We start from the raw sequence: 24666 nt of genomic DNA, 5'->3' as shown, positions 1-24666 counted from the left end.
TCCCGGAGCAGATGGTTCACCCGTCATAGCAGACACAACAACTCATGACCACCCAGAACAGGAATCTGACGAGGAGGAAGGTCCTCCTCCCTCGAGACATGAGACACAACCCGACTCCACGCAGTCCAAAGCCACCCCAAGACGGTCCGTTTTAAAGATAGAATTACCACGAAGACAGGTAGGAATACTAGCAAGAGTAATGAAGCAACACACCTGCCGTTTATGACGGTTGGGGAGCAACTCTTAAAGAAACCAATCGAAATCGAGGACATTAATAAAATAGTGAAACACTGTCCCAAACCAAACACGGCACCACAGGGCACCATTACTTATTTAAAGAAAGCATGTAGGGGGAGAAATTACACTCAGGAGGACATGCGGTTAATCATAGACGGAGTTGTAGGGACACACTCTGGATGGGATTGGACAAAGGTACCCTCCATTAACAACATTCAAACGGGTGACCCCAATGCTAATCCCATTGTTCCCTATCCCACAGCCTCTACCTATGCCCTTAACACCCCAGAGGGACAAGAAACCATGTGGCAGGAGATTATTGACCATATGACAGAGATCTTTAAAACCAGATCCTCCCTTTCCACTGCTATAGCCTGTAAACAGAAGGGCTCTGAGACCCTTACTGAATTCTGGAGGAGATTTGATGCCTGTTGGACTCAGGAAGCGGGACTGGAGAAGACTAATAATGCCAGCCTCCTGATTTCAACATGGATCAGTAATACCCTGCCACACTTGACGGTCCCAATCAGGCAAATGATTCCCTCATGGACATCCGATACACTAGATGATTTTCAGAAACAACTTTATGATAGAGAAGCTGCAGGATGCTTTGACATCAAGAAAACAACGCCCTCTACACATAACTACGACAATATCCTCGCACCACAGAGAGGAAACCATCCCCGTGGAAGAGGTAGAAGGGGAGGACAGACAGGTAGAAGCGCCCCTAATAAATACCAACAACCCCAAACTCACCGCAACTTAGATTTCTCACCGGTCCAAGACCCACAGGTTTGCTATAACTGTGGCAGGCCAGGACATTGGGCCAGAAACTGTCCACAACCCAATAAGAAACAACAACCTAGGAATGAAAGCGCAACAATCACACAAAAGCCAGCACCACCCCAGTTCCCCATAGATTGGAATAACCACCAAACCTCACGTTTCTGAAGGGGCCCGGAGGCTGGTATCCCGACTTTTCCTCAGATCACTGACAGTTGGAGGGAGGCTCCCTTGATTGTTCTCAACATCAATGGATCCTCCATTCCATTTCTCGTTGATTCTGGGGCAACCACTAGTGTGATATCTGAAGAACACTATGATGGTCCTAGAGGAAAGTCGGAGCCTTCTGTGGGTATAAATGGGATACCAACAAAAACTTACTGCACAAGACCACTCATCATTACAACAGATGCAGGAGATGTGGTAACCAAACATGTGTTCAGGATCATACCAGGGTGTCCTGTAAATCTACTAGGGAGAGACCTCTTTGACAAATTAAGTCTTTCCATTTCAGTCTCCCCACATGGTGGGGGATTACAGGCAGAATCTCCACTGTTACCCATCTCAATCCCCAGAGGCAAACATCAGCAAGCCCTACCCGAGATCTTGGCTTTCCAGGATCTCCCAGAAGAATTATGGGCTACAGAAGAGTTTGACACGGGTCTAATCTCCTGTACCCCATACAGGGTCACCTTAAAACCAAATGTGACCCCAGTGTTTCAAAAACAATATTCCCTGTCACAAGAGAAAATTGAAGGTATCACTCCAATGGTTGAGAGATTCTTACAGGAAGGTATTCTAGAAGAGATTATCTCTCCCTATAATACCCCTGTGAACCCGGTAAAGAAACCCAATGGTACATACCGATTTGTACAAGATCTGAGAGCGGTTAATGACCTGGTGCAGCCTATAGCCCCCATAGTACCAGATCTAAATGCCCTTCTCACTCGCATACCACATGACGCAGCAGTATTTACTGTAATTGATCTTAAAAACGCCTTTTTCAGTGTCCCAGTTGACAAGGAGACAAGACCCATTTTTGCTTTTTCCCTTGATGGGCGGCGCCAACTGACCTGGTGCAGAATTCCACAAGGCTTTGTGGACAGTCCCGTGGTATATAGCATTGTTTTACAGTCCACTCTAAGGCCCTGGCAACCCCCCCAAGGTTCGGTAGTACTACAGTACGTCGATGACTTGATGGTCTGTAGTAAGTCATGGGAGTCCTGCCAATCAGATAGTGAATCACTGATGTTATGGTTATGGAAGTGTGGTCACAAAGTGTCTAAGCAAAAGTTGCAGTGGTGTAAGGGACAAGTACAGTATTTGGGCTGTGTCTTCACAAAAGGTCAAAGGAGAATCAGTCCTGAGCGCATCCATGCCATCTTGGGCCTGGTCACCCCACAAACTAAGAAGGAAATGCTGTCCTTTCTTGGAATGATAAACTACTGTAGGCAGTGGATCGCTGACTGCTCCTATTATGACAACATTTTAAGACAAGCCACCCTGAAAGATGCCCCAGACACCATACACTGGTCTAATGAAATGTTACAAGCTTTTCAAACTTTAAAAAGGTCTATGATTGTCAGTCCAGGTTTAGGACTCCCAGACTACAAACTTGTATTTCATGTGTATGCTAGAGAAAATTGTAAAACCATGGCGGGCGTGCTGGCACAAGAACACGGTGGCAAGCTACGGCCTGTAGCTTATTTTTCAAAGGTCATGCCTCTCCAAGTCCAGGGACTCCCCTCATGTTTGCGGGCGTTAGCGACATGTGCTATGATAGTGGAAATGTCAACTGTTCTCACATTAGGCCACCCCACCGAACTTCATACTTCACACGATGTAGTTACTCTTCTTAAGGGTATACACACACAACACATGTCTGCCCAACGACTAAGCGGATATGAGGTCATTTTGATGAGCAACCCCATGTTGCATATCAAGTATAGCGCAAACAACTCAGGTCCAGCAATGATCCTAAACGCACTGTTGGGTCTCAAATCGTCAAATGATCTGGAACCCGAGGCTCATGACTGCCTCAAATCCATTGAGGCTAATACTTCACCCAGACTGGATTTATCAAAGTTTCTAATCCCAAATGCTGATGTTGTTTTCGTAGATGGCTCCTGCACTAGGCCCAACGATAACACTTACCATGCTGGCTATGCTGTAGTTAAACTCCCTAACACCGTTATAGAAGCAAAACCAATCACTTTTCAATCAGCCCAGGCTGCTGAATTGATTGCTCTCACTAGAGCATGTGAACTGTACAAAGACCAGTCTGTCACTATTTACACGGATTCCAAATATGCCTATGGAACAGTGTATGACCATGGTGTACTATGGTCTCTCAGAGGCTACATAGGAGCTGATGGGAAAAAGATTGCCCATTCCCAACTAATAGCCAATTTACTCAAGGCTCTCACACTTCCCAAGGAACTCGCTGTCATACACTGCAGAGCACATACCAAAGGGGACGATGATATAACAAAAGGTAACGCTCTAGCAGATTATGAAGCAAAAAAGGCGGCTCAACAGCAACTTGCTTTACTACAGATGCCCACTCTATGCCCCATCCTCCCAGATGATTCCCAATTGATCACAACCTTGCAGCAGTCAGCTTCCACAGAGGAGCTCAAAGACTGGTGCTATCCTATTTTACAGAAGAATCCAAAGACTGGATTAATCTGCAAAGAGGGGAAACCATGCATCCCACGGTGTAGCGCCCCGATATACATTGCACAATACCATGGGATAGGACATATAGGATAGAAGGCAACCCTAAAACAACTCCAAAAAGATTTTTATATCACAGAAGTGGCGGAGTTAGTACAAGATTATGTGAAAAGATGCATCACATGTATCAGGAGTAACCCAAACAACCCAAATAAAGCCATGCATCAACACCTGCCTTACCCCACAACACCTTTTACACATCTTCAAATTGACTTTACACACATACCCCAACCAAAGGGAGGACAACAACCAGCTTGTGTGGTCACAGATGTGTTTTCCCGATGGCCAGAAATGTACCCCACAAAAAGAGAAGATGCCAAAACCGTGGCTAGATTGCTCACACGGGAAATAATACCTAGATGGGGAGTGCCATTACAGATCAATTCAGATCAGGGTCCAGCTTTCACCTCCCAGATCTGCAAGGAGCTGGCCAGATCTTTGCGGATTGAGTGGAAATTTCACATCCCATATCACCCACAGAGTTCAGGGATAGTGGAAAGGATGAATAGGACTATCAAGGATAAGTTAAGGAAGGCAACAGGAGGCACATATAATGACTGGAAAAGGTATCTCCCAGCTATATTGGCAGAAATTAGGATGACACCAAACAAGACTACAGGATACTCACCTTTTGAAATCCTTATGGGAAGACCATTCCCTACCCCCTGGGCCAGGGATATATTCATGACAGGAGACAACTATGATAATATCAGAGATGAATATGTAAGGAAGCTTATTGAAATATTGATAAAAACTGAGAACGATGTTATCCGCAAGCTCCCGTCTTTTCCACAGGAAAATACCCACCCGTTCCAGGCCGGAGATCGTATTGTCGTAAAACAACTGACGAGAAACAAGAAACAGCAGGATTTCGCCTATGGACCAGAAACTACGGTCGTAGCAGTAACCAGAACAGCAGTCCTCACTGAACATAGCCCCACCTGGATCCATGCTTCCAGAGCAAAGCTGGTCGAGAAAGGCCCAGGACCAGACCCAAGGGAAACAGGAAAGGAGGTACTAACGGGGGCAGAAAGCCCTGACCTCGAACAGGACAATCAAGAAAAGGAGGTACTAACGGGGGCAGAAAGCCCTGACCTCGAACAGGACAAGGTGCTGTTTATTAAAGGAGGTGAAGCAGGTGATACAAATCCTCGAAGAGTGAGTGAAGCCGGTAACAAAGTCTCTGAAAATAATCAAGATGAGCATTCTATTAGCCAAGGACTCTGGCAAACTATGGATTCTGCTGGGACTGATTACATTTTTAGTGTTTACCCCAATATGGACAGTGACTAACTGTATATACTCCCCAGAGGATTTGGGTGCTGTTCAGGTTATATGTGGTCACAACAACAATGATAAAAACACCTCAGAAAAACACACATTTGATAAAAACACCTCAGAAAAACACACATTTGATAAAAACACCTCAGAAAACGCACACCCAATACACACTAGGACCAAAAGAGAAACCAATGTACCAGCACAGAAACCAAAGGTTGCTATAACCAGAGAGGGGAAGATTATTACATTGTGGTTTGACTCTTCTAATACCTATGTTGCTACCTTTTCTTTCACCTATGACGACCTAACAGAAAAAGGGGATGAAGAGAGTAGCAGGAAAAGGGCGCATAAGAGGGAGGGAATAGGTTACATTTGTGTAACTGATGATTATTGGGGGAGTAACTGTGATTATTGGGGAGCAGTGGGATGGAACATAGGAACTGACTGGGGATACAAACCTGACACAGCCATAAATAAGAAGGACAAGAACGGAAAATCCCTCATAAACAGAATGACTCTTACCAAGCCCAATGCCAAATATACGCTTACCATAGAAAATCCCAGCCCTAGTGATTCGGGAATGTATGTATTTGGGTTATACTGGGGAGGAGGTATATCAGGCACAAAGGGAAAATTTAGGATACAAGACATGCATAATAACAATGATTACAATCCCCTGAAGCCACGTATCAGTACTATTAGGGATATGATTGCCATTGCTGATCCTTCTTTCGAAGATACCGTAGCAGCGGAGACAGGATTTTCAGATGTAAATCTTTGGTTAGAATGGATGAGGTACAGTGCCCTGCAGTACAACAAGTCTAATTGTTATGTCTGTGGAGCAGCCAGACCCCATGTGGGAACAGTGCCACTAAACCTTCCTGAAGATGTTGAAGAATGTTTTCTAAGTCTTTTTACAGGAACACATGACAAGAATGCTTCCTGTGAAACCTGGAAAGCAAAGTATCCCATAGTTACAAAAAACCCCAAACCAGGCGAAGGTTTGCAAATTTACCCAGGGAATTATACCTGCTATAGAGGAGTGGCAAGAAAAAGAAGTTTTGGAAATTTTACAAAAGGTTTTTGTCACACATACAGCAACATTTCATCTAGGCTTTTACAGAATCAGACACAATCTTTAGGCGATATCTACTGGATTTGTGGTGATGGTAAGATCAGGTCTAGATTGGAGAAGGAGTGGTCTGGTGAGTGTGCTTTGGCCAAAGCTATTATGCCCCTGCATATTTTTAGTGAAATTCCTTCTGAGATCCCTGAAGATGTAACAGGAGGTACTCAGAGGTACAAGAGGGAGGCCCCGATGGGTAGTTTTGACCCACATGTGTATATAGACGCCATAGGGGTTCCAAGAGGGGTCCCAGATGAGTTTAAGGCCAGGGACCAGGTCAAAGCAGGTTTTGAGTCAATCATTCCAATCATCACCGTCAACAAGAATGTTGATTGGATAAATTATATATATTACAATCAACAGAGGTTTGTCAACTACACCAGGGATGCATTGAAGGGGATAGCGGAGCAGTTGCAGGCTGATTCCACCATGACCTTTCAAAATCGTATGGTCTTAGATATGATGCTTGCAGAAAAGGGTGGTGTGTGTGCAATGATAAAAGGAACAGGTACTTGTTGTACCTACATCCCAGACAACACTGGGCCAAATGGCAAGGTCACTATGGCTATAAAAAAAACTGTCTGATCTGTCGGAAGAGTTGAAAAGGAATTCAGGGATCACTGATCCATGGGATCAATATTTTGGATGGCTCAAGGGATGGAAGCAGATGCTAGCACAAATAGGAGTGATTATTGTAGTCACCCTGATACTTATAGCCCTGATAGTGTGCTGTGTGATTCCCTGTATAAAGAAGCTTATGAACAAAGGTATAGATATGACTATGTACGAGGAAGAAATCCAAGAACAAACTGCCCCACTGAACCCAAAACCCAAAGAGTACAATAGTTATCTAGCCAAATACAGAGAGAAGCAGAAAAAGAACTATGTTGTATAAGGGGAAATTAAAATCATATATGTAAATAATGATTATAAGAGGGGATTGAAGGGAAATGTATGTCTTTTAGGTCTGTCATTTTGTTTTTCCCACTCCATTTTATATTCCATGTTGATTAATTGTTTTGTATTATAACCAGAATGAGTTAATGAAAATATGCTATGTCAGTTATGTATTACAGAACTATACTCACAAAATTCTTCTATCTTTTATCTTAGCTTAGCCTTGGTAGAGACGGTGAAAGTATCCAACTATTTCTTTGTATTAACAAGCACCTGTTTCTGTTATGATACAATTAAATGTCAAATATTTCTGTCCCATGAGAAAATAATTGTTTGTTACTTATAACTAATTACAATGCCTGAGAAAGATCATGTTCACAGCCTTGAAAAGTATCTAGCCAGATTCTATTGTATGTAGCAGATAAGTTTTTATGTAATATTATAGACATTCCTTATTCCTGGGAAAGTTAAATTTTGTTTCTCATCATTATTCAGGATTGACGTAAATGCTTGTATTTGTATTCAGCCAATCAATTACTGAGAATTAAGTTTTTCCCAGATACTCTGTGCCCCCACCTTTCTTTTTTGTTATATTAATCCTCTTCCCGCTAATAAAAAATGTAGATTAATTTCACCTACACTGTGTGCACTTGTCTATTACTTAGGTGAAGTTAGTCTTCTGGACGTCCATACCTTCAAACAGACTGATCAAGACAGATAGCCAGGGGCTAGCGACAACCTTTCAATGCTCACCAGCACTGCAAAGTTTCCTCCAGGGGTAGAGGAATATGTTGTAAAACTTACCTTATTCTTTGCTTTGGCAGGCTTCCTCCCTGCTGTGTTACCAGGCTCCTGAAACCTCTTCTCTAAGGCACTCGGGTCTTGTGGTTCAACGCAGACATCACATATGATGCAGGACTGGTAGTCCTGCATCTGGTAGTACATGAGGATAGTGAAGGCCCACCCACAACCTGGACCTTAGGAGAGAAAATAAATGTGCTGAAACCTGCTGGAATGAGAAACAAGGTGAGTTTTACAGCATTTTCCTCTACCTCCTAGACTTAGGAAGCATTTAACCCTTGCGGTGTGTATGGGTGGGGGGATTGGATTCACTGCAAGGACAGTTTGTTTAACAAACCCCATACCCTGGACCTTCGGTCAGTGGAAAAGAGCAGAGGAACAAGAAACAAGTAAATATTTGTACCTATTCCTTCCCCTCTAGACAAAAGGGCATTTAACCCATGCATCAAAAGCAGCGTAGAGTTGGGCTTTAAAGAACAAATTCACAAACAAGTCATCCTTCGACTTTGAAAAATATTTATTTTACATATGTGTAGCATCCCCCCCCCCCTCCCTTTCTAGGAGTCACTAAAGAATTTGGATCCCCCCATAGTCCTGCACAACCAGACAACACACATTTCCACAAAAACTTGCATCCAGAGTAAGAAATCAGTCCTTGAGCTTTGATTTTCTTGTTATATTTCGGGGATTTGACCTGTGATAGGGTTAGGGGTGTACAGGATTCCCAAGGATACTCATAAACTGAGGACAACTTCCTGGAACTATCTACAAACCTTCTTTGCAGCACAATCTCAGGTGGAGAGCTAGCCAGCGTCTCCTTAGTATACCATCCCAGACCTTGGATGAGCTTCTCCTCTTCACCCAGCAATCTGGAGGTATCCCTTAATAGGGGATCCACTTCCTTTCACTTTAAGAGATCGACAGTCACTGGTAAGTGGCAAATCTGGTTTCCCGCCAGAGTGATCCTTCCCCTATGCGCCCAGGGGGTGTAGGTGTACTGACTCAGATCCTCTCCTGTACCACTTGTGGGTTGGTGGCTGCTACCAGGCCTATCAGCTGGGCCACCCCTTCCCTGCCATACGGATGGTTCGATCTCAGGGCTCTGGTGAGCTCTGAGCTTTCCTCCTTTCCAGCTCCAGGCCTGCAGGTAGGCCCCATCCCACTGGGCCTCCTCACAGCCTCTTTCCTTCAGCTTCACATCTTCCACCTGAACTCTCCTGATATTGAGCAGACTAACACTTTTAAGGGTGTCCCAGCCCCTTTACAACCTCCTGTTGAGAATTGGCTAGGATCCCTTAAGAGTGCAGCCAGTCACTCCTGAGATCCACCCACTGCTTCTGAGGCCTTCCTCCAAAGCCCTAGAGTAGGGAGAAATTCCAGACGGGCTGGCCTGCAGAGCCTCTCAGCCCTGACCACAATTTGACCCCACTCTGGCTATTACACCTGGGCTGCTGCTCAGCCCCTGTCTAATCATTGGAGTCTAGCTCCCCCTAGCTACCAAGGAGGGCACTACATATGGAGCGCTATTGGTAACCAGGCTGTTATGATCCGCCAGGTGGTGCCTCAGGCTGCCAACTGACAGACCTACTCAGAGCGTGGGGTCTAAGCCCGGGCTGTGCTTTCACCAGAGCCCCTGATAGTGGGGATGGACTTGAAACATTCCTGGGCCAGGTCACGACCTCTGAGCAGGCCCGCCAGTGGCTGAGGAGACCTTTGGGGACAGGTACCGGGAGAGCCAGATATGAAGAGGATGGCGGCCCCAGCAGGGTAGTAACGGATCGTGGGCCCGTGAGGGTAAGCGGGGTACAGAATCGGTAGGCAAAGAGTAGTCGGGTCACACGCAGGGTCAGCAGGGAAGTCAATCCGTAGAATGGTCAGGGCAATCCGGGTCAAACGCAGGAGCAGGCAGAATAGTCAGGACAATCCGGGTCAAACGCAGGAGCAGGCAGAATAGTCAGGGCAATCCGGGTCAATCACAGGGGCAGGCAGCGTAGTCAGGGTCAATCAGGGTCACAAGACAGGTGCAGGAACTCAGGATCACAGGAAGACCTTGCGGCAATCTGTGACAGTGCAGGGCATCTTTAAATAGTGCGCCCTGCACTCTCATTGGCCGGCAAGGACGCGCCCCCGGCTGTCATTGGATGCCTGAGGCGCGCCCGCGGCTCCTACTGCGCATGCGCGGCGTCCTGTCAGCCGCGGCTCGCCGGGACCTAGTGCCTGTGTCCCGGCGCGATCTGCCGCCAATGCGCATGCGCGGGGGACAGAGCCGCGATCGTGGACCAGGGAGCCGCGATCGCGGACCACGGAGCAGCGATCCCTGACATTGCCCCCCCCCAATGGGCACCCTCCGGGAGCCCCACTGATCTCTCCACCGCGGGTGAGCACGACAAAATTCCCGGATGAGCCTGGGTGCGTGGACGTTCTGGGCGGGTTCCCATGAGTTCTCCTCAGGGCCATACCCCTTCCATTTTATCAGGAACTGTGTCTGGCCCCCCCTCCTTCGGCAACTGAGGATAGTCTCCACTTCATATTCCTCCTGGTCACCTATAGTGACTGCCTCGGGAGGTCTGGATTCACGGTCCGGGAAGGGATCCGGTCTGGATGGCTTCAGGAGAGAAACATGGAAGACAGGATGTATCTTGAAGGTCTGCGGAAGCTCGAGTTCGTAGGCCACCTCGTTAACTACTCGCTTCACCGGAAAGGGGCCAATGTACTTGGGACCCAGCTTCCTTGAAGGACATAGCATCTTCAAGTTGGTTGTTGCTAGCCAAACCTGATCCCCTGGATGAAGCAGTAATTCTCCTCTTCTCTTTCGGTCGAATGCCCTTTTACTGTCCTCTTGGGCTTTAGCGATGGCTTCCTGAATTGTAATGTTATTGACAGAAAAGAAGTTCAAGATGTCTTGAGATGCTGGTACCGGATTCTCAGGCATCAGATCAGGGAGGAATGTGGGATGATACCCATAATTGGAAAAGAACGGGGATTGACCCGTGGCTGAGTGACTCGAGTTGTTGTACGCGAATTCCGCGGAAGGCAGCAACGACAGCCAGTCGTCCTGAAGGTAGGATGTGTAGCACCGTAAGTACTGTTCCAGCGTCTGGTTTGTCCTCTCCGTTTGGCCGTTGGTCTGTGGATGGTAGGCGGATGAAAGCGACAGCTTGATTCCCAGCGATTTACATAAGGCGTTCCAGAACCTGGAGGTGAATTGGACCCCCCGATCTGATACTATATCTTCGGGAACACCATGAAGCCTAACCACTTCCTTGATGAAGATCCGTGCCGTTTCCGGTGCTGATGGGGTCTTCTCCAGGGGCACGAAATGTGCCATCTTTGAGAAGCGGTCGACGATCACCATTATTGCAGTGTAGCCCTGGGATGGTGGAAGTTCGACCACGAAATCCATGGCTATCATTTGCCAGGCCCGCTTGGGTATGGGTAATGGACGTAACAATCCCCATGCCCTGCTCCTGGAGGGCTTGTTCCTTTGACAGGTAGGACACGTTCGGACGTAATGCTCACAATCCTTGATCATGTCTGGCCACCAGAACGAGCGCCGTAGTAGATCCAGAGTTTTCGTTACCCCGAAGTGGCCCGCCATAGGATGGTCGTGGCAGTGCCCTAGGACCAAGGTTCGCACTTCTTCTGGGACCATGATCCGGTCTTCCTTCCAAAATAGCCCACCATGGCTCTGGAGGGGTGACTCAGACGGAACTGGTAGTCCTACAGAAGCATCGAGAAGCCGGGAGCGAAGTTCCGTTTGTAGAGCGAGGAAACTCCCAGAAGGTAAGATGGTGTCAGGTACCACAGCGTCGTCGGGGTCCTCAAACATGCGGGACAGAGCGTCTGGTTTAGTGTTCTTAGTACCAGGTCGGTACGTTATATGGAATGAGAATCGAGAGAAGAAAAGAGCCCATCTCGCTTGGCGAGGTCTCAGTCGTTTTGCCGTTCTCAAATATTCAAGGTTTTTGTGATCTGTGAATATCAGGATTGGGTGTGTGGCTCCTTCCAGTAGATACCTCCATTCTTCAAGAGCAGTTTTAATGGCCAGGAGCTCCCGATCTCCAATGTCATAGTTACGTTCCGCTGGTGTCAACCTCCTGGAGAAGAATGCCACAGGGTGCAGAAGTTCCTTGGTACCATTCCTTTGGGACAAAACCGCCCCTACCGCATTTTCGGAGGCGTCCACTTCCAACACATATGGGAGAGAAGCATCTGGATGGCAGAGAATGGGAGCAGAGGTGAACAATTCTTTGAGCTTTTCGAAGGCTGTCTGCGCTTCGGGAGTCCACTTAAAGCGGACCCCTTGTTTCGTCAGTTGCGTGATCGGGGAGACCAGACCAGAGAAGTTCCTAATAAACTTCCTGTAAAAGTTGGAAAAACCGATGAAACGCTGTACCCCCTTTTTGTCGGCGGGTATTGGCCAATCTAAGATCGCCGTGACTTTCTGGGGATCCATCGCGACCCCCGCGGAACAGAGAACCAGTCCCAAGAACGTGATTTCGTGCTGTTCGAAACAGCACTTTTCTGCCTTTGCGTATAGCCCGTGTTGACGCAACCGTTCTAATACCCGTATCACGTGACCCCGATGAACCTCCAGTGAGGGGGAAAAAATTAAGATGTCATCCAAATAAACCACCACAAAAATATCAAGAAAGTCACGAAAAACATCGTTGATAAAGTGCTGAAAGGTCGCCAGAGCATTACAGAGCCCGAACGGCATCACCAAATACTCGTAGTGACCGAATCTCGTACGGAACGCCGTCTTCCACTCATCCCCCTCCCTGATACGGACAAGGTTATAGGCCCCCCGCAGGTCTAATTTAGTGAATATCGTTGCCGATCTCAATCTCTGGAGGAGCTCGGGGACTAGGGGTAAGGGATAACGATTCTTTACCGTTATTTTGTTCAGGTCACGGTAGTCTATGCAGGGCCGTAACGATTTATCCTTCTTCTCTACGAAGAATAACCCGGCCCCGGCTGGGGATGTGGATGGACGAATAAATCCCTTCCGAAGGTTCTCATCAATGTATTCCCTCAGTACTCCTGATTCTGCTTTGGATAAGGGAAAGATACGGCCGAATGAGATTTCAGATCCGGGTAGGAGGTCTATGGGGCAGTCGTAGGAACGGTGCGGAGGGAGAACGTCAGCTCCTCGCTTACTAAAGACGTCTAAGAAGTCATGGTAGGCCGGGGGAATAACCTGGGATAGATCGGTGTCACCATCCAAGCACAGGAGGAACCGGGGAACCACGGATCCTGTGACGTGGCAGTGACTCAAACAATAGGGTGAGCAAAATTGAATTGTTCCCTTTTCCCAGTCAATCTGGGGGTTATGGGCCCTCAGCCAAGGGAGGCCCAGAATGACTGGAAAAAGGGGGGATGCGATGGCATCCAAACGGAGGAACTCCTGGTGATGGTCTGCCATTGTGGTGAAAATGGGTGGTGTCTCCTGGTCCACCACCCCTGATTTTATACGGGACCCATCTGCCAAGAAGATGTTGAACCCCCTTTGTTTGGTCTGGAGAGGGATTTTTTGCCAGTGGGCAAAAGTCAGATCGATAAAGCAACTACAGGCTCCTGAGTCAACGATTGCGGTCACCGACAATGTTCCTCCGGGGAGCTGTAAAGACACAGGAATGGCCAGGTAACTCGACTGATCATCCCTTCCTGCAGGTAAAGTAAAAGAAACGGGCGTGGACTTACTCATTTTAGCAGGACAGGAGCGCACCTGATGACCAGCTTCCCCGCAGTACAGACATAGGTTCTGTGATAGTCTCCTCTGACGTTCCTCGACCGATAAGTGGGAACGGGCCAATCCCAGCTGCATGGGTTCCGGGTTGTCCCCTGTTTCCGTGCTTCGCGGATGGTTCCCTGGGGTTGGAGCTGTATCTCTGGATGGAATCCATGCCACCCTTTGACCCTGGCTGCTCCTTTCCAGCCGACGTTCCCTTAGTCTACGGTCAATTTGAATGGCCAACTCAATCAGTTTTTCCAGGGAGTCAGGTAGGCCTACTCGCGCTAGTTCGTCCTTGAGAGACTCAGACAGCCCGATGCGGAACTGGTGACATAAGGCCGCATCGTTCCATCTGGTGTCTCCCATGCAACGCCTAAAATGGGACGCGTATTCTTCGGCTGTCCGACGGCCCTGCCGCAGGGAGTATAGAGTAGCCTCTGCGGAAGCAGCTCAATGAGGGTCGTCATACAAGACGGCCATGGCCCGAAAGAACTCGGTCACGGAGTCAAGATGGGGGTCATGCTTCTCCATCAGACGGTGAGCCCAATCCTGGGGCTCATCCTGAAGGAGGGAGACTATAAACCCCACCTTGACGGTCTCGGTGGTGAACGTGCGGGGTTGTAAGTCAAAGTATAGGGTGCAGGCGTTCCGGAAGGCTCGGAAGCGGCTCCGGTCACCACGGAATCGTTCCGGCAGAGGAACGCGGGGTTCAGGAGCTAGGGATGTGGCAACCGCTCCGGATACCGGGTTAGCGGGAGGTTCTGCAGGTGGAGGACTCTGAGCAGGGGGAGTCAGGGGGGCTAATGACTCCATACGGTCCTCCAGTCGGGCGCAGCGACTGTGGAAGTTCTGAAAAGCCTGGGTCAAGGTTGCCAGGTGCTGACAAATATCCTCTAGGGACGCCGGTCCACTTCCTGGCTCTGTCATGGCCGCAAGGTACTGTTATGATCCGCCAGGTGGTGCCTCAGGCTGCCAACTGACAGACCTACTCAGAGCGTGGGGTCTAAGCCCGGGCTGTGCTTTCACCAGAGCCCCTGATGGTGGGGATGGACTTGAAACAGTCCCGGGCCAGGTCACGACCTCCGAGCAGGCCCGCCAGTGGCTGAGGAGACCTTTGGAGACAGGTACCGGGAGAGCCAGATATGAAGAGGATGGCGGCCCCAGCAGGGTAGTAATGGATCGTGGGCCCGTGAGGGTAAGCGCGGTACAGAATCGGTAGGCAAAGAGTAGTCGGGTCACACGCAGGGTCAGCAGGGAAGTCAATCCGTAGAATGGTCAGGGCTATCCGGGTCAAACGCAGGAGCAGGCAGAATAGTCAGGACAATCCGGGTCAAACGCAGGAGCAGGCAGAATAGTCAGGGCAATCCGGGTCAATCACAGGGGCAGGCAGCGTAGTCAGGGTCAATCAGGGTCACAAGACAGGTGCAGGAACTCAGGATCACAGGAAGACCTTGCGGCAATCTGTGACAGTGCAGGGCATCTTTAAATAGTGCGCCCTGCACTCTCATTGGCCGGCTAGGACGCGCCCAAGGCTGTCATTGGACGCCTGAGGCGCGCCCGCGGCTCCTACTGCACATGCGCGGCGTCCTGTCAGCCGCGGCTTGCCGGGACCTAGTGCCTGTGTCCCGGAGCGATCTGCCGCCAATGCGCATGCGCGGGGGACAGAGCCGCGATCGTGGACCACGGAGCCGCGATCGCGGACCACGGAGCCGCGATCCCTGACACAGGCAGACATCATTTGAGGAAATATCTATCTTCTACTACTCCATAGCAACATTAAGTATGTCCCAGAGATGTAACCAACTATTGGCACGACATTTATTTACTAGAGTTGGGTTTTGTGTGAAGTTCTCTAGATGCAGACAAGCTTAAAGCCTAGTACACATGGGCCAAATGAGACACACAGGCCAAATGTTGGGTGACATTCAGTCCATGTGTAAGGCAGCTGGTCCAACAGAAGCCAAAAAAGGCCAAAAAAGGTCTGCCAATTGGCCGTCCTCCCCTGTCAGAACACAACAGCACAGCAGAAGAGATTGCTGTACTGACAGTGGATAGTTAATACAGCGGCTCCTCCTAAGCTGTCAGTTTATTTTCGGTCAGCCCGCTGGGTTGAAAGAAAAAAAAACAAAAAAAACATAGTAGTATATACGAGACTTAACAGTCACTAAAGTATGTGATGAGAACACTCATTTAAAAACTTACAGTAATTCACTTTAATCACATACTACCTGCAGATATAAGCTGCAAGACCAGTACAGCCCCTCCCTGTACAGAAATATTTGAGACATGTCTTCTAGTTCACTGAAATTAAAGTTCTTTTTTAACTTTGAAAAATATTTATTTTACATATGTAGTGCTATTGGTAACCAGGAAGACATTATTTGAGGGAATATCTACCTTCAGCTACCCCATAGCAACTTTCAGAATGTCCTAGAGATGTAACCAGCATTGACATACTAGTGTTGGGTTTTGTGTGAAGTTTTTCTATTCAAAAGATGCAAACAAGCCTAAAGCCTAGTACACACGGTCCAAATGCCGGGCGGCATCGGTCGGTTCAATAGACATTATTATATAAACCAGACTGCAAACGTACCACATCCCTCATATATCATATAAAGAACCATAAAAGCCAAATGGGACTTTACTGGTACAGAAAATGGACAATCTCATATTGCTGTATAAAAACATGTTTATTGAAACATATCAGCCAAAGATTTACCACAAAAACAATATTTTAGCTAGCCAGCCCAATAATTCACAGCATTGTATATCATGACATCAAAGAACTCCAGAGGTCGATGCGTTTCGCTTATTAGCTTCCTCAGGACCCCAAAAGAGTTGGAGACAAAGAAGTCCAATGCCCTAGCTGGAAGATACATGTATGCATATATATACAAAACATTAGATAATTATAATCATACACAGACTTTACCAAAAAAAGACCTTCTCCACAAACTCACATGTCAACATGAGCGGTAATAAAGGGCAGCAGCATCCACATAACGGTTAAAATGGTCATTTCAATAGAAACCGGCCAACATTCAGTCCGTGTGTACGGCAGCCGTTCCACCGGCTTCTGTCAAAGCGGCATGACCGAAAAAGGTCTTCTCCTGATCAGCACTCTAAGTTAATGGCTGAGAACGCTCTCCGCAGTGCTCTGTGAGAACACAATAGTACAACAGGGGAGATCGCCGTACTAACAACGGATACTTAGTATAGCGGCTCCTCCTGAGCTGTCAGGTTTTTTTTTCGTTCAGCCTGCTTGGTTGTAAGAAGAAAACACTAGCAGTGTGTACGAGGATTAACAGTCACTAATGTATGTGATGAGAACTCATTTAAATGTCACTTCAACTTATAGTAGTTCACTTTATTCACATACTACCTGCAGATTTAGGCTCCATGTACACTGCAGCTGATAAACGTTCAGGAGCTTTTCAGCGTTTTCTTCAGCTGCCCCTGAACCAGGGGCAGACTGAAAACTCATGGGACCCCCGGGCAATAGGGGATCATGGGGCCCCTGTGTCCTTGCCTAAACTCAAAAAAGCCTATGAAAAAGGTACCAGGGGCATCTCATGAGGCCCCCTACTGACCCCGGGCCCTCGGGCAGTGCCAGCGTTTCCAAATGGTCAGTCCACCCCTGCCCTGAACTCTCCCTAATGTGTTCCTATGTGTCCATTTGCACTATGTCGTTTACAGGCAGTTGAGTTTACAGTCGTTTTTTTGAACAAGCCAAAGGTCAGCAACAAGATATGGACGGCAGCAGGAGAGACAAAAGTGAGATATTGGCTGAAGAAGGCACAGTAATCTGGCAAACAGGAAGTGCAGAGACATGGCTGATATCAGGAAGTTCATGGGAGGAGTACCTGATTATCAGTGCAGATCTCCTCTGTCACATTTACTGGATATTGGAAATACTTTCCTCACTCTGTGACAGCGTGAGGAAAGTGCTGCCGATAACTGTATTTACTTTGTGATCTGCTGTGTCATTGGACAAAGCTGATCATGTGGTAAAAGGCCGCGGTGATTTGCCTTTTACCTCATCACATGATTTATTTATTTATTTATCGAGTTTATATAGCGCCAAAGGGTTTGCTCAGCGCTGTACAATAGAGGGGGGACAATACATGAAACAGTACAGTAACATCAAAGAGCACACAAGGGGTAAGAGGGCCCTACTCTTTCGAGCTTACAATCTAGGAGGGAGGGGGTAGAGGCACAGGAGGAAACGGCTGTGGGGGATGGAGTGGTAGGAGGAGGGAAGGGCAGCGGCTGTTAGGTGAGGGTGGGGTAGGCTTCCCTGAAGAGGTGGGTTTTCAAGGAGCGCTTGAAGGTGAGGAGGGAAGGTGACAGTCTGATGGATTGGGGTAGTGAGTTCCAGAGGATGGGGGAGGACCTGGAGAAGTCTTGCAGTCGTGCGTGGGAGGAGGAGACCAGGGAGCAAGATAGAAGGAAGTCCTGTGAAGAGTGAAGGGTACGGGTAGGGTGGTACCTGGGAATCAGGTCGGTGAGGTAGATAGGGGCAGTGTTGTGAATGGCCTTATAGGTCAGAGTGAGCAATTTGAATTTAATGCGTTGGGCAATGGGGAGCCAGTGGAGGGAGAGGCAGAGGGGGGTGGCAGAGGTGGAGCGGCTGGTGAGGTGGATGAGTCTGGCAGCTGAGTTCAGGATGGTCTGAAGCGGGGAGAGTTTGCACTGGGGTAGGCCGGTGAGGAGGGAGTTGCAGTAGTCAAGGCGTGAGATAATCAGGGAGTGTACAAGTAGTTTAGTGGTGTCTGGGGTAAGGAAGGAGCGTATCTTGGCGATGTTCCGGAGGTGGAGCCTGCATGTGTTTGTAAGTGATTTGATATGAGGTTGAAAGGAAAGGTTTGAGTCCAGAATGACTCCAAGGACCTTGGCTTGCTGGGCGGGATTGATGGTGGTGTTGTTGGTAGTGATGGAAAGGATGGGGGGGGGCGCGGGCTGGGGGGAAGACGAGAAGCTCGGTTTTGGAGGGGTTGAGCTTGAGGAAATGGAGCGACATCCAGTCAGAGATGTCGTTTAGGAGGTGAGTGATGCGGGCAGAGACTGTGGGGGTGAGGTGAGGGGTGAGGGGTGGATAGGTAGATTTGAGTATCATCAGCGTAGAGGTGGTAATTGAAGCCGTGGACATGATCAGCTATGTCCGTAGGCCGGGTGCTCGCTGCTGGGGGTGTTCTGAGAGGACGTCCATGGACATCCGCGCTGTAGTTGTCTTTCGGCTATAGCGTGGATGGGAAGCGGTTCAAATAATTGGACAACTGTTGAGACAACAATGTAATGTACAGCGGTAAGTACTTTGTTAAAGCGATACTAAAGGCTTCATTTTTTTTCTAATAATAACAAACATATCTATACTTACCTGCTTTCTGCAGTAGTTTTGCACAGAGCATCCCAGATCCTCCTCTTTTCGGGTCCCCCGCAGGCTCTCTTGGCCCCTTCCTCCTGTCAGGTGTCCCCACAGCAAGCAGCCTGGCATGGGGGCACTTGCTGCTCCATGTGTCTATTCACTCACGGAGCTGTGGTTCGGCTCCACCCGCTCTCTTTTCTCACTGGCTGTGATTGACAGCAGCGGGAGCCAATGGCCAATGAGGGGAAGAAGTCCCGTGATAGCTGAGACTCCATTTCATATCCCTGGATCTAGAGGGGACTTAGGTGAGTATTGGGGGGGCTGGGAAGGTGGCTGCACAGAGAAGGTTTTTTTACCTGCATGTATAGAATGCATGAAGGTGAAAAACCTTGAGCCTTTACAATCACTTTAAGTACAACACAATGTATAGAGTGCAGTGGTCAGCAGTATGTGTCATAGTGCCCCTTATATTGCTGTTTACCAAGAGGAAAAGAGAGCCACCATATGTGGTCAACAAGGGAAAAAATAGCTAGCATTGATGGTAAGGAGAGGAAAAATATCTGGCATTGATGGTAAGGAGAGGAAAAATATCTGGCATTGATGGTAAGGAGAGGAAAAATATCTGGCATTGATGGTAAGGGTAAGAAAAATATCTGGCATCGATGGTAAGGGGAGGAAAAATACCTGGCATCTATGGTAAGGGGAGGAAATATACCTGGCATCGATGGTAAGGGGAGGAAAAATATCTGGCATCGATGGTAAGGGGTGGAAAAATATCTGGCATCGATGGTAAGGGGTGGAAAAATACCTGGCATTGATGGTAAGGGGTGGAAAAATACCTGGCATCGATGGTAAGGGGAGGAAAATACCTGGCATCGATGGTAAGGGGTGGGAAAAATACCTGGCATCGATGGTAAGGGGAGGAAAAATACCTGGCATCGATGGTAAGGGGTGGAAAAATACCTGGCATCGATGGTAAGGGGAGGAAAAATACCTGGCATCGATGGTAAGGGGTGGAAAAATACCTGGCATCGATGGTAAGGGGAGGAAATATACCTGGCATCGATGGTCAGGGGTGGAAAAATATCTGGCATTGATGGTAAGGGGAAAAAAAATATCTGGTATTAATGGTCAGTTGGAATAAAAATGGACAAGTGTTGGTGATTAGTGGGAGGAAAAATACCCCGTATAGGTGGTCAGCTGGAGAAATAATGCCTAGAGTTGTAGGTTATGAGGAAGAAAACATGAAAACAAGGTGTTAATTAATGGTCAGTAGGAGATAAAATGTCCCAGTAGGGAAAAGGAGGCACTGGTAATCAGTGCCAGGAGAGTGGGGACATTACTCCCTGTGGTGGGAAAGGAGGGACCTGGTACTCTGTGGGGCAATAGTAGCAGCAGTGGTACCCTCTGTGGAGGGAGAGGGAGGCACTGAATTTCAGGAGGGAGAGGGAGGCACTAGTGCCCTGTGGAGGGAGTTGAGGAGGCACTATTACTATGTGGTGTGGTAAGGGGGCACTGATGCTCTTTGCTGGGGTTTTCAATGGACTATTTTCTTATCTACTGTCTGCTTCCCATGCCGCTGCCTCCTTCTGCCAGAAATATAGTGCTCATGTCAGGCAGGAGACCAGTCTGCCCATTAAAGCTGCAAGGGTGCCAAAGGCAAGCGTAGGAATTAGTGTTCCAGCACCAGCTGGCAGCAGGACACAGCCTAGATCTGTGGGACATCTGAAATTTGTTCATATCCAAGAACAGTCCTGCAGAGTCCAGGACTGTTTGGAGGTATACACTGATGTCCAGATACAATGACAGGTAAGGGGGGAAGGTTTGCCGTAGCTTTGGAAGTCATGGATAATGGCAGACAGCTCTCATCCTCATTTTGAGTTGTAAACTGAATTTCAAGTAGCAGCTGTACACAAGTAGGACCTGTCCTGTTTCAGCCATGGCAGTCCTGAGAAAATGACGATGGTCCTCTGCTGTAATCTTCCACTGGGACAGGAAACAACAATAACATGCCAGGAACTCAACACTCCCCTGAAATGCTCTCTGATTGACAGAGACAGTACTTGGGCTCCTTTTGGATTCTCTCTTCAGCCATGACAATATCCTCAGCGTGAACTGAAATCCAACTGAAAACCACGCCTGGATGAGCCCCTCTTGTCACGTGACATTGGGTAGTTGATGGCTTCCCTGTATTTGCAAAGAGACTAATGGCAGGAATACATGTTAAGAAAATCAACTGATCGGTCATCCAATGACTAATCGGCGTTCGTTCGTTGGTCGAAATCGTGGCCCAGATGAACCAATCTAAAAAAATTGTTCGTCGAGCAATACAGAGTGTTGATATCTTCCGTACAAGGGGAAGTGATGCAGTGTGCGTGTGACCTTGCAGCCACGCCCTGCCGCCCAGAACAAGCGGTCAACACCCTGCCGCCCAGAACGAGCGATTGGACATAAATCCTTGGAATTAATTGGATTTATGGATCCTAGGACATTTGGACATAATTGGATTTATGGATCCTTGGACATAAAGATCCGGGTCATCTTCTGTTTCCGCTCATGTGTGATAGCGCTTGATAGATTTTTTTCGGAAGGACCGTCATACCACCGCATAGAAAATCGGTCGTTTGCATTCGAAACTACAACATTTTTCACAATATCGTTATCGGATATCCTGCTCATCAACGAAGAGAAAAATCGGTCGATCGTTTGATCAACAAATTTTTCATACGATTTTCTTACTGTGCATTCCTGGCTTAAGTTCTGCGTTGTTGCGGTTGGCTCAGCAAAGGAGACAAAGCCACCTGCAAGAATTAGCATTCCAGCAACCGGTCAGCAGTGGGAACACAGGCCGTATCCTTGGCATGTTGTTAAAATCCCAGGTCAGTCCCCCAGAATCCAGGACCGATGGGAGAAATGCATGTTCCCTATACATGAAGAGAGCTGCTGCTTATATGGAAGGATAGCAGGTGAAGGTGTGCTACAGTCTCTGAAGTGATGGGGGAGTGAGGTGCTGACATTGGGGGGACTCTGAAGTGATGGGGGAGTGAGGTGCTGACATTGGGGGGACTCTGAAGTGATGGGGGAGTGAGGTGCTGACATTGGGGGGACTCTGAAGTGATTGTGGGGTGAGTTGTCTATTTTTGGAGGCTCTGAAGTAATGGGGGAGTGAGGTGCTGTTGGGGAGCATTCACTTATTACTGACCATCTGTTCTTGGAGATGGATTTTAGTCACAGCACATTGCTGCATGGTTTGAAAATCCAAAAAAAGTGCAAAAACAATGGACACCTAAACCATCTCGTATCATAACATTTATATTTACTGTACAACCCCCATTCCGTTACTTTAACTGACAATTGCGCGGTCGTGCAATGCTGCAAATGTATGTCCTTTTTTCTCACAAATAGATCTTTCTTTTGGTGGTATTTGATCACCTGTGGGGGTTTTTTTTTCCCCGCTATAAACAAGAAAAGACCAATAATTTTAAAAAGAAATAAACAATATTTTTGACTTTTTGCTATTAAACATCTCCAGTAAAAAAAAAAAATTTAAAAATCAAATTTCGTCATAAATTTAGGTCAAAATGTATCCTGCTCCATGTCTTTGCTAAAAAAAATCCCAATACGTGTAAATTAATTGGTTTATGTGAAAGTTATAGCGTTTTCAAATGGCGGTATATATACTAGGATTTTTTTTTTTTTATTCTAGTAATGGTGGTGATCGGTGACTTATAGCGGGACTGCAGCGGGCATTCTAACACTGGGTGGGAACTGACTAACTGCCACTGACATCCCCAGTGACACCAATGCAGCGATCAGTGCTAATAAAAAGAACTGACACTGTACTAATGGCACTGGGCAGGAAGGGGTTAACATCTGGGGCGATCAAAGGGTTAACCGTGTGCTGTTTTACTATGTGTATGTGCTGTGTGTGTTTTACTATGGAAACATGCTGTGCAGAGAAATACACAGCAACATGTTATTGCTGTCAGGAGAGAGACCTGTGTTGTTTACACACAGGTCTCTCCCCTGTCACTGTTCCTTGGCGATCACCGGGTGCTGGCGGGAAATTTTTGGCCGGGACCCAGTGATAGACTTCTGTAGCCACCAATGGCAGCGCGGGAAAGGCAGCGTGCGAACACCCTACACGAAAATGCAAAATCATGTATATATATATATGTAGCAGGAGAGATTAATCCTGTCTCATGAATGTGATCTGCTGACTGGCCTCTCCTGTGTAACCTGACACTTGCCCTGACACAGACAAAGCAGTGAGGGATTTCAGCCCCCCTTCTCCTCTCAGACTGTAAGAGAGTGAGAGAGCCAATTATAAGAGCCATTAAAGGAGCCAATGACAAGGACTCTGTCAAACAGGAAGTGCAGCTGCAAAGCATTGTGGACGATAGAGTCTTGAACAGAAACGGCCTTATAGGCTGATATGGAGATAGAATTAAAAAAGAACTACGAAAGCCATCATGCTTAGGGAGAGCAGAGTGAAGGGATCTATCTTGGGGTTTCTCCTGAGGAGGGGGAGATTGCATGTGGCAGGAGAGAGATTGGACCTGGCAAAGAAGTACTTATGGGCAGTGCACTGCATGCTTGGTGATCTGCATCAGCCAAGGAACATCCAAACTGAGAGAAGTGATCTACAGTACATTGGCCATCCTGACAATGTGAAGTGCTCATCCTGAGGTGACCAGAGGAGCCTGTCATTTCCAGGACGATTGTTTGGGCCTTAGTCACAGGATCTGGTGAGAGGGATTTCTCCCACTGTCAGATGACAGGAACACGGCACACATACTGCCACAGGATTACAATTATACTTTAAGTGTTTAAGGAGTTTAAGTGCACCAAGGAAAGTGGCTAGCTGAAGATCCCAAGATTCATCCTGTTACAAAGAGACTGAAGTCACTGGTGCCATACGTGTACGTGCACGCGCATGCGTAGTCAGGCCTCTATATTGCATTGTGTGTGAGGGAATAGCTTTACCTTGGAAAGTAGCTATTAAGCATCATTTGGGTACAGTGTTTTCCTATTGGGATTGTGGTGTCAGGGGTTAGAAGGGAGATGTCTGACACAACAGAGAGTCATTCTTCTGCTCTCCTCCTGCTTGGACATCATGGAGCCAAATTTATGTAGAGGAGTTAAATCCACTTTGAGGTCGCCATTTAAGTGTTTGCCTCTGCTCTTGGGGTTATTCATGGTTGGAATCCCCTGAAAGCAGCCTGAGTGTAAAAGTGAGTTATATTGCTTTCGGTCACAGTATTTGCTGTTCTCTTGATTCTCCTAACATATACCTGTTGTTAATGTTTATTACTTCCCATAGAGGTCTACAGTAAAGCTGATCTCTGTGTTTTATTATAAAGTGTGTGCTTTTCATTGATCCTTGCACTTACACTATTGCCAGGTGTGCCAGTTGGGGCTGAGACAGTTTTTGGGGTTGAGAGGCAGAGTGGCGGAGTGAACAAACTTAAGCAGTACTCTGCAATCAACTCTTAAAGATAGCGCCATGCTGGACCCAGAAGTCAGAACCTCAAAGCCAGTGACATCCTCAGAAGAATCCCCTTCTCTGCTAGTGGCTGAGTTTGGCAAACTAGTTACAGGGCTTCTCAAAAACTCAGTAGGGTCCACCAATTATGAGTATCGCAAACTACAGCTCTTCTCGGGGAAAGTTCCACACCTTCAGGAAAAGATGACTTTTATACTTGG

At 47.6% G+C, this 24666-nt stretch overlaps 1 protein-coding gene across 2 annotated transcripts; it reads left to right on the top strand.

Moving 5' to 3' along the window:
• The first annotated feature begins 4948 nt into the window (after nt 1-4948).
• LOC149431558 (uncharacterized) lies at nt 4949-7698 on the top strand. 2 transcript variants are annotated; one of them, XM_089665470.1, is made up of 2 exons: nt 4949-5151; nt 5182-7698. In XM_089665470.1, the coding sequence occupies exons 1-2, from the start codon at nt 4955-4957 to the stop codon at nt 6746-6748; spliced, it is 1764 nt and encodes a 587-aa protein (XP_089521596.1). In that variant the 5' UTR covers nt 4949-4954; the 3' UTR covers nt 6749-7698. The 2 variants fall into 2 exon arrangements, with proteins under 2 accessions (XP_089521596.1, XP_089521595.1); XM_089665469.1 differs by having other exon boundaries at nt 4949-7698.
• Nucleotides 7699-24666: the final 16968 nt, after the last annotated feature.

Source organism: Staurois parvus, unplaced genomic scaffold, assembly GCF_062004578.1.
Source record: "Staurois parvus isolate SC_StPar_1 unplaced genomic scaffold, SC_StPar_1.0 ptg002208l, whole genome shotgun sequence".
NCBI classification, from domain to species: Eukaryota; Metazoa; Chordata; class Amphibia; order Anura; family Ranidae; genus Staurois; species Staurois parvus.
This window is presented reverse-complemented; position numbering and strand designations above follow the sequence as displayed.

Coding starts and splice junctions, on each gene's coding strand:
- LOC149431558 (XM_089665469.1), top strand. CDS start 4,955: ATGAGCATTCTATTAGCCAAGGACTCTGGCAAACTATGGATTCTGCTG.